We start from the raw sequence: 14341 nt of genomic DNA, 5'->3' as shown, positions 1-14341 counted from the left end.
TATTTACCCTTCCTACCTTCATCAGTCCAGTGATCTCTGGAAGAAATCCTCTGATCAAATTGCGATAGCCATTTCTCATGAGAAAAGGCTCGCAGCTTGATGCATGTGGCATCAGCATGTTTGAGGATCCTGCTGCCTTGTGTGCTCATGTAAAGCATAGTCACTGTGCTATGGAGTACGCCAGGTAATCCCCGATATTCAAAGGATGTCAATGGGGCATTCTTGGAATGTTGCAATGGGAAACAAATCACAGAATGGTTTAAGTATTACTGAGCTTTGTGCTGGGGCTCAGGTGAATGGCCAGTTCAAAATCTTTTCTCCATCTGTGTTACCATCTCACAGTGGAAATAAAAAAGAAACAGACTGTGAAGAGAGAGAAGTGAATGTTGATTATTGCACAGAAGTTACTGGAAGCTCCATTCCTGTGCAGGCAAAAATTGTATGACTTAACTCTCCTATCTAGTTACCTGGTAATGGAATTGATGGATGCCAACTTGTGCCAGGTGATTCAGATGGAATTAGACCATGAACGAATGTCTTACCTGCTCTACCAAATGCTGTGTGGGATCAAGCACCTTCACTCTGCGGGAATCATTCACAGGGTAAGGGGACTGCACTTTGAAGGACAAGATACCGGTAGTTGTTGTTGTTAAGAGTCTTGGTCATGTCAACATGCAAACTTTGTGATTTAACCCCTTCATCAAGACCCAGCCTTCTCAATGTAAATGTTGAGACATATCTGTCAATAGCCTACGTATCTGGCAAGTTAGCTGCATGGTTGTGTGTTAGGGATGAGGACGTTTGTCACGTTAATAATCAAACACTACCTATGACTCGTTCCCTTTTTGTAAGACACACAGTGATTATGATTATTGGAGAAGGTGGCAGTAACTGCACTTTCTCCTGAAGCTGTTGCTAGCTCTCTGAAGGCTGAGAGTTTAAACTAACGTAAGCTATAGTGCATTAAAATGCTATAAATTGATGGTGTCCAAACCGTGGTTCATGAATCATTTGGTGGAGTTCCATGGAGACTGTCTGGTCTTATGTAATTGGTTCTCCTCATTTTCATTTGCTTAAATGCATGAAAAGAGTGCTAAACATACGTTAAATACGGTCCCAACATTATTTTATCATGTGAGCAATTGCTGTCGTTGCCACAGGAATGAATGAGAAGATAGGTGGTCTGTGCAATTGTTGATACTAGAGTAAATGGTCCATACAATTGTGAACAGGATGGGAAGTGGTCCAGCTGACCCTGAATGCATGGGAAAATGTCCATGAGACAACCTTTCTCTTAAGATGTGGTCCACACTATGAAAATAGCTTGGGAACCTCTGCTCAAAAAACAGTATTTTTTTATGGCTTCTGAGGGGAAGGGAAGAAAGATTGATGAAATGATTTTCATGTTCAATGTTACTTTATAATATACAAAGACCTCCTTTCCTAAAACATATATTGTGGAGAGCAGGGGTTCTGAAAATGGGGATCAGAAACCCTCAGGGGGGTCACGAGGCTATTACATGGAGGGGTCATTAGCTGTCACCTCCACCTCAAACTCTGCTTTGCCTCCAGCATTTATAATGCTGTTAAATATATAAAAACATGTTCCTAATTGATAAGGGGGGCCGCACTCAGAAGCTTGCTGAGTGAAAGGGGTCACCAGTAAAAAAAAAAAGTTTGAGAACCACTGGTGTAGAGGATGTAGTATGTTTGGCTGCTATAGTTCCCATAGTGTTCCAGGCAAAGAAGGGATAGGATTGTTTTTGGAAATAAAACATTCACATGAACCTGCATACACAGTTCAAAATGGTTCTAGTTATTGGAGCACAGTGAGCGCTGCCCCACTCAGAATAAAGTATAAACAAAAATATTTCATCACTCTGAATCTATAAGCCTTTTAGAGCTATTAATTTAACAGCAGAATGCTTCCACCATCCAGAGGAAAGTATTCAAAGTTACGAAGGCCAGAAGGGACCATTGTGATCATCTACTTTGATCTCCTGTATAACACAGGTTATAGAACTCCCGAGAATAATTCCTTTTGAACTACAGAATATCTTTAAAAAGTCTTGATTTAAAAGTTATCACTGATGGAAAATCCACCATGAACCTCAGTAAATTGTTTCAATGGTTAATTACCATCACTATTAAAAATGTATGCCTTATTTCCAGTCAGAATTTGTCTAGCTTCAGCTTCCAGCCACTGGGTCTTGTTATATCTTTGTTGGATAGATTGAGGAGCTCATTATCAAATATCTGTTCTCCATGTAAGTACTTGAAGTACTGGGATCAAGTCATCTCTCAGTCTTCTCTTTGTTAAGCAAAATAGATGGAGATCCTTCAGGCTGTCACTGAGAGAGACATGTTTTCTAATCATTTAATCATTCCCCGACCTCCCTGAAATTTCTCCAGTTTAGCAGTGTCCTTGATGGAGTTAAGCTGCTTGAAGGATCTGGACTATATCTCTAGAGCACACATTCCAATAGGAGGTGCCAAAGCAACAACAGGATTAAGACACAGGCTAAAAAGTGCCTTTCGTGGCTGACTGCACATGCAGCTCTGGAGCAGTGAAGTGTTTAGAGGTCCACCCAAAGCATGGATCCAGATCACCATTGTGCACGGCCTTCACAGATGGCAGTCATGTCTGTTTTCCTTTGTCTCTCTTGCAGGATTTAAAACCAAGTAATATTGTGGTAAAGTCCGATTGCACGTTGAAGATTCTGGACTTTGGACTGGCCAGGACGGCAGGCACTAGCTTCATGATGACTCCCTATGTGGTGACACGTTATTACAGAGCACCAGAGGTCATCTTGGGAATGGGCTACAAGGAGAACGGTAGGGCTGTACCTCAATAGCAAAGGCTATGTGGCCGGCAGGGCCAGGGCTCTTTTGACAATTTATAGGCACCAGGAGAGGGAAATAATAGCAGTAAAGAACACCTTGAATTTAAAAACCAAAGTGATGTTAGATCTGAATTTTCCCAGTATTACAATCAAACTGCAATATCTGATGATACTTGTCATGCAGTTTGCATTGAATTTAACCACATAGTATTGCAGGTTAACAACCTGTGATTGACCAGCACTCCTTTGCCTGACTGGGCGGCTGAAGAACGTGTGTACCCATAAAGGCTGCTGTGACCCAGAGATAGTATGGGAATTGTTAGGGTTGCCAAATGGATGAAATAATCTAAAGCCAGCTCTTCTGAATCTCAGACCTCTCCAGTGAGGAGGAAAGAAGAGATGGAACCAAACCAAATTTGGAATCCAAACATTCCCAGATATTTCAAGATGCAGACCCAGATTTGAATCTCAAGAATGGCTTCTATATGTATAATAGGCTGAACTAACATCCCAGACTCTAACAACCCGCTGTTAGGGTGTACAAGATCTAGATGTGAATTGTGCAGCTTGAGCCCATCTGTAATGGAAAGAGAAGGGAGGAAGAGGAGGAAACTGAACTATGGTACTTTTTTGTTGTTTCGCTTGTATGTAATCCTCCTTGCTTAGATAGAGAGCTCTGCTGTGAAAAACCTACTGATGGTGTATCTTTCTGTCCTTGGACAGGCTATGGGATGCAGGTAGAGCTAGCATATTACAGAGGTGCCTATAAGAAAGAGTTCATTGTAGGAGGCATAAAGGGAAAGCTTTATCAAATACATAGTTCTTGTTCTATAAAATAACTGAACTTTATAATTGTCTAGGTGCTAGGTAGACCAGGCTGGAAAGAAGAGTAGGAAATGTTGTGGAGAAAAGTCTATTATATTATTTCTGATGCCAAAGCAATCTGTTAGATGAAGAGACCTTTTCAATGACAAATGTAATGGGAAAGTAGCAGAAACTCCAAACTATTTTACGTTAAGTTGGAGAATCCAACTAACATGCAGTAGAATTTGAAGTAACATTGACAGCATTCTTCAGCTGACAATGACATTGTATGCTTGGTTTTTTAGATGGATTTCTTTACTCAAGCGATAATACAGGCATACACATAACAGACCTGTAAGCTATTTCATTACATGAATTGCTGGTAATATTCATGGATTCACAATGCAGGTTTTAACACTGTAGTTAGTAATTAGGAAAAAATAGCACAAGTGCTAAATATGTTGCACCTTGGCTTTCTCATAAACTGAGTGCCTCCAAAAATCTTAACTGAGATCAACACACATATCATCAGTCCCTAATCTCTTTCACAAAATGAGTTTGTTGTTGTGTTTGACACAGCAGAGAAATTTCCTCTGGTTTCATGCTGTTATAGTGGCACCTGGGAAAAGTTTGGGGCAGTTTTGTGGTCAAGTGAAAGACAGATTTGCGGAGGCACTCAGAATGTGTGCAGCCCTCAAAGGGGTGGATCGAGTGCCCTAGAAGTTAATGGAGAGATTCCCATTAATGTTATTGGGCCATGGATCAGGCTCAAAGTGAGCAAGAAGATTTTTTATTTCAATTGAGCAAGATAAAACAGGCAAGCATTTAAAAAATACAATAAATTTGAAACAATTAATAAAGGAAATGCGGATCAGCAAATCTGAGGAGCTGATGTGTACAAGGGACCTGATCCAGGTGTCACTGAAGTCAATGGGAAAGATTGTTCTCCACACCGCTGCTCAGGCTTGTGCTGCTGTGCTACATGAGCTCCTCCATTTTTTCCTCCCCACTTTGTATGCTGACTATGAAGATCGTTCACTGCTTTCATTTTCTCTCTGCACCCGATTGGCTAACAATGCATAGTTAGCATTATTTTGCTGAACTTACCTTGGAAGGAACAAAAACTACCACAAAGAAGAAAACTCTAACCCCACGTCAGGCATGCTTTAGCTGTCCTGTACACCCAATACCTCTACCCTCCTTTCCCAGATGAAACATTTCACCCTTATTTTGTTTTACCAACAACAACAAAAAGTTTTGGTTTGCTTGTTTTTATTTTGGTTTTTAAAGGACGAAAAGGGGAGAAGAAAAAGAGGAGAAATTGGTTGTACATTCCAAAAAATTATCACAAAACAAGGATTTGAAGTTGGGAAAATATGGCAGTTTCTTGAAAAATAGTTTTTTCTTCACCATTCAGAGTGCTGAGCCTTTCTTTCTTTGCACTCTGTATTATCAAGTATCTGTCTTTTCCCCCCCTCCTTGTACAATTTCAAGGAAGAAAAACCTCACCTAAACCAAACAGATGAGCAGTGCACATTGCATCCAGTACGTGAAGTCAGGATGGGAAGCATAGAAACCTTCCTAGAAGACATGCTGGTATTCACTCTATGCACCATTCTGTATTTTAGTACCTATACAGTACCCAGCATAGGCAGTGTAGACCAGACTTTGTGTTCTTTCCCCTACATAGAGCTGGATCTTGCAGCAGGAGTTTGCAATACTCAGTGACTGTAGGATGGGGTCCCGACCTTCAGTCCTTACTTATGTCCCAGTTAGGACAATTAGTGTGAGTGACGGCTGCAGGTTCAGATTCAATACTGCAGTAATAAACCCATAAACTGGCCCAAAAGCCAAGTAGAAGGTGATTCCAGATGATCACTTTTTTTTTTGTTAAGGATTTGGTTTTTTATTTTCGGCCTTTGTATTTTTCCCACCCACTAAGTGCAATTTGTCCTTGCAGACCCAATACAGATGTACATCTCTATTTATTTTTACTTTCTGGCTAGTGTTGTGTCCTTTTTAGCCTGTGGGTTCCACACAATCTCAGGGGCAGGATGAGGGCAAAATGAGAGAGCTCCCCTTTAAGTTCATGCCTTCCTTTTTCACGTGTATTAGAAAGCATGGCAGTAAGCCCTCTGCTGAAACCCCCTGGATGATTTTAACATAGATTGGAAACTGATCAGCTGATCATGTCTAACACATGAAGCCTGCTTGTGAGTTCATTGGGTCTAGGTGCATTGTTCATGTTGCCTGAATCAGAAGGAGACTGTTTTGACAAACCTCTGTTGGTTTTCCTGTGAAAAAAGGTTCATATTTTTATTTCAGTTAGTGTAACGAAAACCCTGACAATGCTGATATTTCAAATTTTTTATTAATTTTACTGAGCCTGATGGTACTTTTATCTATTTACTTATTTTAGCGTTTGATGGGAGGAGAAAAAACTGTACTATTCTGATCAACCTGCTCTTTTTCCCCTCCTTTAGGAGTGAAGTGTCTTAGTTAACTTTGCTTTTTCCCCCCTTCTACACTTCCCTGTCTCTGCTGTTCTAGTGGATATATGGTCTGTGGGATGCATTATGGGAGAAATGGTTCGCCACAAAATCCTCTTTCCAGGAAGGGACTGTATCCTTGTGCCATTTGCTGCAGCTTCACCTATTTATTTATTCCTCTCCTTCATCTCATCCCCTCTTAAACATATAATAAATATACCAGGACTGTAAGGATAGAAGCAAAAAGTTGAATTTATGAGGTCTTAGTAATTTTGAGGAGGAATAACCCAATTCATGAAATGAACAAAAAATAAAGAAATCAAAATGGAAAAACAGATACAAGCTGAATTATTTCAATCCAATCTTTTTCTTTTATTATTATTTTAAAATCTTTAGTCCTCCTGTCTTATGTAAAAAGTATGTATGCCATATTAAGAAAGAATACAGAAAACAAATGTTTAGCGTACCTTATTGATTACCCTTTCACACAAAAAACAAAACACCCTATCCTGGCCCATCCGATCCTGTAAATCTGTTTTTCTGCTTTACTGTTTTGGAAATGGTAACTTCATGATGTTTGTGGTGACATCATAATCTTTTGCTCACTAATGCATCATTGATATGGATTCATCTCAATGCTGTATGGGCTCAAAGTTGAGTCGATACAACATTTTTTTTCTAAAATTTTTTGACTTACCTACTTTAAAACAACCGTATATCTGATGTTATCTCAAAACTTGCCTGAAATCAGATTCCTGTTAATTTGAAAATGGACTTTCCTTCACTTGCATGAGGTCTGTGTCCCTCTCTGTCTTGATCATCTAAGCTTGGATGATATTCTTTTTACCACCTCTGAGGTGGTGAAAGTAATATTAGAAAATGAAAACAAAAGAGGAGATGTGTACTTGGCTTTTGACTTGGCAAAGGCTAAGCCAGAGGACCTGCTTGGGGTATATGACATGTGTGGGAAATGTGTTTGTGTCCATCAGAATAAAAATGCAATAACATAACTCATGTTCTATTTTCCAAAAAAGGGGATTAATTATGACAGGTTGGCAGAAGGACACCATAAAAATCTGGCATCAGAAGACATTGGCAGTTAGTCTGGATTAAAAAAACAACCTATTTTTAAAGACATACGGTCATAGGCACTAATTATTTTTGCTGGCTCTCAAGTGATTCATGTAGTGTTTAGCAAAGTTACATATGGATCTTGCAACTGAATTTATGTGGGAGGAGCCCCATCGAAGGCAATAATGCATGGGTGTCCAAATGAATCCAGTTGCAGAACTGGAACTTTACAACAGTCATATATGATTTTCCCCCACTTGCATTCAATAGGGAATACTGCAGATATTATCATCTCCTACGTGCTAAGGAGAAAATAGCAAAGATATTAACGACTGCCACTGTATTCTCCTTGATTAATGTGGACTGGAAAGTGAAAACCTGAGAGACACAAAAAGAGACTTTGGATCACTGTTTAGAATTATTTTTAGTTGATTTTGGAGTCTTATCCTAAAAGGTGCTGAGTGCTTCCTGGGTATCTTCCCTACTCGGTGAAGTCAATGGACATTGGGAGTGTAGAGCATCTTCAGGGTGCAGCTAGCAGTTTTCAAAATTGTGTCCTTAGATTACTGGGGCATTTCCAGTTTTATGATGGTATCAAGGAATCATAGTCAATTTTTATCAATTTCTGTTGCTGTTTTCTCTGACTTTTCTTAAGATACATGATGCTTAATTCAACTATTTATCAAACCTCAGGGGCTCAATCCAATGTCCATTACATTCACTGGAAGTGTTTCTGAAGTCAATGAACAAGAGATCAGATTCAGTATTTAGTTCATTAATCAACTGGAAAACAGTAAAAAATAATTACAAAGGAACAATGTAATACGATGGTTGATTGTAGCTCTCTTTTTTCATCAACAAACAGGATGCTACAGTCATGTCTTTTTGCCTATTTGTAACAAGCCATTTAAAAAACATAAATCTCAAACTTTTTTCAACACGACTCTTACTGTGGTGCTTTCATCTGGCCATGTCAAAGTCACTGTTATTAGTGTCTGATTGTTCTTTTTCAGCGGATAGCCAGAGAATATTAAAAAAAACAAAAAACCTTTCATCATCCAAATGTTCATTAAAATCATCTGATGATATGAGGAAAAAGATAGTTGATTGTTTGGATCTCCACCCAAAGCCCAAGGCAAACTGTGGGATAGACCTGCTGTTTTAAATAATTGGAAATTGCCCCCCCCCAAGTTAATTTATTGTGATCCTTTTAAAGCCAGTATTAATCACTCTAGTTTGTTTGGGGGTGGAGAAGGGAGTTTTTTGTCAGGTGACTTGGGGGGGGGGGAAATACAGTGTATAAATCAATTCCCAAGATATTTATTTGTTAATCGATCTGAACCAAAGAATAATAATAAGAATTTTCAGTGTCAGAAAGCTGGATTGGGCATGTATCTGAGATTCTTTTTTTTCCCCTGCTCTATTTGGTAACTGTTTGAATGGGCAGGTCCAGTCAACCTTCTCAATACAGTAAGTCCCTGAAAAGCACTTAGGCAGCAGCAGCAGAAACCTCATCAAAAGCCTTCTTGACAGAACTTTTCTTGCAGTGCCTTAGGGCGTTTCTGACAACATTAAGTCTTCCAGCTGAAAGGGGTCTCTCTCTATAGAAATATAAATCATTATTTCTTTGTAATTGCTAAAGGGAATAGATATTGTATTTGGTTTGCTGTAGGTCCATGAGGCTGTCTCATTTGTAGCTTGGGACAGGAACCCACAAGAGTACTGGTACAATAAACACAGAAGACTGAGAGCTGCTGGCAAGTCTGAAGAAAAGGCAGGTTTAAATACCTCGGCATCCCAAAGCAGAATAATCATTGAATTGGGTCTATGGGTCTATTAAAGCCTGCATGGAAATTAAAGAACATGGAGGACAGATTGTAGACTAATTGATGTTTATTATTAATGAGCTATTTGTAGGTGATTTTGCAAAAAGTCCTAAATTCTACATAGATGTCAAGGTAATATTCTCATCCCAAGGGCTATGGGTATATGCACATGCCTTCAGTTAGTGTTAATGGAAGTTATGCATCAAATTAGAATACATCTCCCAGATTTGTTACCAAATGTAATAACCAAAACTAGGCGATTTCATGAGAAAGAAATCCGGCTTTTGACATATTTACAGCCTGAGTTGCAGGCCAAAATGTTTCAGAAAATGTGTCAAATCCTGAGGTTCTTCCTCAGTTTTTAATCCTAATTAAGTCAGTAGGAGTTTGCTTGAGTAAGGACTTAATTAAAAAAAAAAAAAAAAAAGAGGAGGGACCTTAGGATATAGCCAAGTCTGAACTCTTGGAAGCTGCGAAAACTAGACAGAACCTTCGAAATCTCTTGTGGTTCCCAAACTCTGACTAATAATGTCTACAGAATCTCATAAGATTTCAGTACAGTGATAGGAACTGTACTTTGTGCACTATGTAATGGAAGCAAAACATGAAACGTTATGTGGACTCAGTTATTTTTAAATGAGAAATTGTCTTACAGAGATAAGATGGGCTGAAACCCAGACTGACATTACATAGACAGACACCCACACTCATTCCTTCAAGGATTCTTTGTTGAAATATTTATTCTCACTGGGTGTTTTTTTTTATTTCTCCAGTGTAGGGACATTTATTTTCTACAGTAGGAAAGTGGCACAGTTTATTTCTGGCATGAAAATGGCTTTAGTTTGGAGTGGGGTACGTGTGTGTGAGAGAGATTCCTGAAGAAGGTTGAAGCTGAAATATGACTATAGTTATGAATTGCTATACTGAATTGTTCAGGACCATAAGGTACTGTTTTTTTTTTAAAAAAAAGGGTGGTGGCAGAACAAGATTTCAGCTTTGAAAAGCTTACAATCCAAGACAAGACTTAAGTGAGAAAAGAAGATGAAGATAGCAATAATAGGAACATGAGTTCAAACAGACTTATGGCTATCAACATGGAGAGCCAGATTTTCAAAAGTGACCAACACTGACAACTGTGGTCAGATTTTTTAGAAGAGCTCAGGTCCCATTTAAGCATCTAAAATGAAGTAGCCAATTTTGCAAATTACTCAGGATCCAGCAGGTGCTACTGAGAATAATGAGTTAATAAATGGTGAAGTCTTCAAAAATCCGGCCTATGCAACATTTTTCTTTGATGAATTTATCTGTCTGGTTATAGATCGTAATTGTATTTACTTCTACAGGAATATACAGTTGAACCTCAGAGTGGCGAACACGTTGGGAATGGAGATTGTTTGTAACTCTGAAGCGTTCGTAACTCTGAACAAAACAATATGGTTGTACTTTCAAAAGTTTACAATTGACATTGACTTAATATAGCTTTGAAACTTTACTATGCAGAAGAAAAATGCTGTTTTCTTTTTTTTTAGTAGTTCACATTTAACACAGTCCTGTACTCTGCGTGTGTGCGTGTATTTATTTATTTTATGTCCTTTGGTCTCTGCTGCTGCCTAATTGTGGTGTATGGTTGACTGGTCAGTTTGTAACTCTGAGGTTCTACTGTACACACAGGAAATACCACATACATTATAGTGATCAGTGTGATCTAAAAAATACTGTTAGAAAAAGGAGTTGCCATCTATAGTTCTTGAAAGATGCAATGAGAAGTTCTGTGTTTAGATATTGAGCGAGACTTATGTAGTTACGGTTTGGTAGTGGGTGAGCTTAGCGTTGTGAATGACAGGTTCTGATAAGCTTTTTTTGTAAGAAATTATCTGTTCTTACCTTTGATGCAATTTCATGTTCAAAATTTATTGCTGATATTTCTATTTGTTCAGTGTAGTATTTTTCTTTTTAAAGCCGCCTTTTGTTTAAAAGATCAGTAGCCTTGAGACTTTAGCAAGAGGAGAGGCAGAGAATTTCAAAATGGCTGACATGTTTCTCAAACTTGATCATGGGGTGAGTGTTGACTTATTGTTTGGATTTTATTTATTTATTAGCGGAGTTGGCTTGTGCATGCATCAGTTTGAATTTGTATCCAGACACAAGCTTGGATAGGGGTTTTGGATAGGGTGCAGACAGTCTGAGTTTCAGTAGTATTTTCCTCACAAGATAGGTCATCTGGCTCTAATAGACATCAGTGAAATGTGCATCCATATAGATGCTTGACCATTAAGATTATTTTAACTTTTTGGACTCAATATATGTATATTCCATACATGTTTAGTTTACAGTCAGTGATACACATGATATGCATATATGTGCAGACTCAGAGCTAAGGCTACGATTTAGTCACGGAGATCACGATAGTCACAGATTCTCTGAGTTTACTGGACCTCTGTGACTTCTTGGGGTTCAGCTGTCAAAAGCTGAAGCTGGGGCTGGAGCCAAGGCTGTGGCTGTGACTGGAGCCGTGCTCCCCTGCCCCGCGTTGGGGGCTGCAACCGGTGCCATGTGCCCAGTCCCACAGCTTCTGCTGGGGGCTGCAGCCAGGGCCGTGCGCTGTGCTCCTGCCCCACGGTGTGGGCTGCAGCAAAGGCCATGCACCCCTGCCCCAGAGCTTCCACCAGGGGCTCAACTGGGGCCATGTGCCTCTGCCCAGCAGTGCAGGTGGTATCTCTGCCCCACGTTGGGTCCTGCAGCCAGGGCCATGCACCCCTGCCCCATGTTGGTGGCTGCAGCCAGGGCCGTGCACTCATGCCCGCTTCTGCCGAACATAGGGGGCTGCAGCTGGGGCTGTGTGCCGCTACCCTGTGGCTTCCACAGGGGTCTGAAACCGGGGCCGTACACCTCTGCCCCATGGCTTGTATGGTTATTTTTAGTAAAAGTAATGCACAGGCCAGGGGCTCTGTGAATTTTTTTTGTTTGCCTATGACCTTTCCGTGACTTTTACTAAAAATAACCACGACAAAATCTTAGCCTTACTCATAGCCAATTCCTATGTACAATCCAAGTAAGTGGTTTGTACAGAGGGAAATCTCTGCATCTGGATTATCCCCAATAGTCTCATAAATGGCAGTGGAGATAATCTCTGGTTGTTTTTACAACACCAGCTTTAGAGGTTTGGGGATAGTGGATCTACATAGTGGTGACTCCACCCAAACTTCCCTTGTCCACTTGCCAAGACTTTTCTGCACTGAAGCAGATGGAACCCCCTGGAGTCTGAACCCTCTGTAGGACATAGCAGTCCGGTCTGGGTGAACTCTCTATACGTTGCCTGCCCCCCTGCGTAGCAGGGTCTCACCAAAATAGAACACAAGGGAGTGAATCGGGGAGGAAACTGATTAATGAGTTCCTAATTTAGAATGGAGAGTATTTAAAAAAAAATTTTTTTTGCACATCTGGCTGGGGTTTCATTTAGGACCAAGGTATTATTTCTTTCTTTCATTTAGGGTTTCCTTTACATCAACACTGGGTTTAATTAGCCTTAGTGTTTGCACTGTGAGCTATTTCAAAGAAACATTACAATTACAGCTTATCTTTTTATAAGAATCAAATAATATGAATCGTAACAGATCCATTCTGTTTTCTCCTAGGAGATCATGGTTATCTCTTACTTCTGGAGAAAGCCGTTTCCCCATATAAACAGGGGAGACTTCACAAGTAATTTAATCAAGTTGCGGTATAAACCAGAAAGGACACTATCTAACTGGCTGTGCATTAATCGTAAAACTAAGCGGGCAAGAAATTGTATCTATTTGCAGTATTTAAGTGCTAGATGTTTTTCAAGGCACTATAAAAACAAGCACTACAATGCAAAGTGTCCGATCTGCCTTTTAGCCAGGGTCCCATGTTGGGGGGCAGATAGTGAGAGGAGGTGCACTCACAGCAGAAGCTCCAGAAGGCACAGTGGCTGAAGCAGGAGGATGACTGGGAGCTCTGGGAAACCAATGTTCTACCCTTCCAAGGAGAGCATGCCCACTCCCCTCTGCACTGGCAAGCTCAATATATCTATATTGATTTGTGGCAAATTCTTGTCATGTTTTCTAATCTCGGTAATTAAGAGGTAGATTTTCACAGGTATTTAAGTATCTGCTGATGCAGATGGACATCTTTAGGGATGTTTCAGTCAATGGGAGTTAGGTGCTCAGTCTGCTCAGGTACTCTTTAAAATCCCACTTGGTGCCTATCTGCTGCTTATGCAGCTAAATACTATTGAAAATCTAGCCGTTAGTGCCTATATGTGCCCATATATAGAACCGAACACTTCAGCTTGCAGAGCTCAGATCATCTAGGTGCTGGGTTGAGAAGCACTTTCTGTGTTTTAAATTGCTTGCTTTGCACAAGCTTTTTTGTGAGCCTCTGAGGTATGTATGGGCCTGATTCTCCACTCCATGACTCTGTTGTAACTTTATTAATGTTAACAGAGTTAGGCTGGTATAATAGAGTGGAGTTTCACAAACTGTATACAAAAGGGATATAGGTAAAATGTTGATTGTCAAGGCAAGTAGGTACTTTAATTACCAAAATTAGTACACAAAACAAGAATTTACCACAGGTTATTAATTGTTTCATTTTTGATTAATAAATGCATAGCCATATTATGTATTAATATTGTGGAGAGAGAGGCTATTGGAAAAGGAAATAATTAAAATACACTTGGCTATAACCTCTGTGGCTCACAAAAAAAAAAAAAAAACAAGTTCAAGGCAACCAGTTTAAAACAGTACAGAAAGTGGTTCTAAACCCAACAGTTAGATGACCTGAGCTCTGCAAGCTGAAGACTTGGGTTTAGACTACTTTCCATTGTATTTGGTTAAGTGTGTGTTGGTTTAAATTGCTTGGCCCAGATGCTTTGCAAATTTACTCTCATTGTGATGATTTTTTTCTAAGAGCTATAGATGTACATTCAAGTACTCACTACTGCAGCTTCTTGTGACTCACTAATGGACCAATCCTGAAGTCTTTCCACAGGAAGAGCCTTCCCCTGAAGCCAATGGAAGCTTTTCCATTGAGTGTTGTAAGGTGGGCGTGCCAAGTGCTAAGAAACACCTTTGGGCTAGACTGAGCATATACAACGTGGCTTGTTTAAGAGGTGCTACATGAGGTGCAGCTGCACTGGCCCAGGAGCAGCACAGGAAAGGAATCATGCCATCTTCTCCTTCCTTGCTTCAGGCTGGGAGTAACAAACTACTGGCCCCTTACCAGATTACATCCCCCCACGTCAGTTCAGCTGTGCTCGTAGGCACATTGGAGGGGCAGATCAAAA

At 40.0% G+C, this 14341-nt stretch overlaps 1 protein-coding gene across 12 annotated transcripts in view; it reads left to right on the top strand.

The window, feature by feature from the left end:
• Window positions 1-14341, top strand: part of MAPK10 (mitogen-activated protein kinase 10) — a 260373-nt gene that overhangs the window by 189037 nt on the left and 56995 nt on the right. For 10 of the 12 annotated variants that reach the window (XM_032800211.2, XM_032800209.2, XM_032800213.2 and 7 more), the window contains 3 exons: window positions 464-602; window positions 2670-2835; window positions 6198-6269. In XM_032800211.2, the coding sequence (XP_032656102.1) occupies window positions 464-602; window positions 2670-2835; window positions 6198-6269 (377 nt within the window). The remainder of the gene's footprint in view (window positions 1-463; window positions 603-2669; window positions 2836-6197; window positions 6270-14341) is intronic. The other 2 variants (XM_075066125.1, XM_075066124.1) reach the window with 1 other exon arrangement.

This window comes from Chelonoidis abingdonii, chromosome 5 (genome assembly GCF_003597395.2).
Source record: "Chelonoidis abingdonii isolate Lonesome George chromosome 5, CheloAbing_2.0, whole genome shotgun sequence".
NCBI classification, from domain to species: domain Eukaryota; kingdom Metazoa; phylum Chordata; order Testudines; family Testudinidae; genus Chelonoidis; species Chelonoidis abingdonii.
Note: the sequence above shows the minus strand (reverse complement) of the source record. Positions and strands in the feature narration are given on the sequence as shown.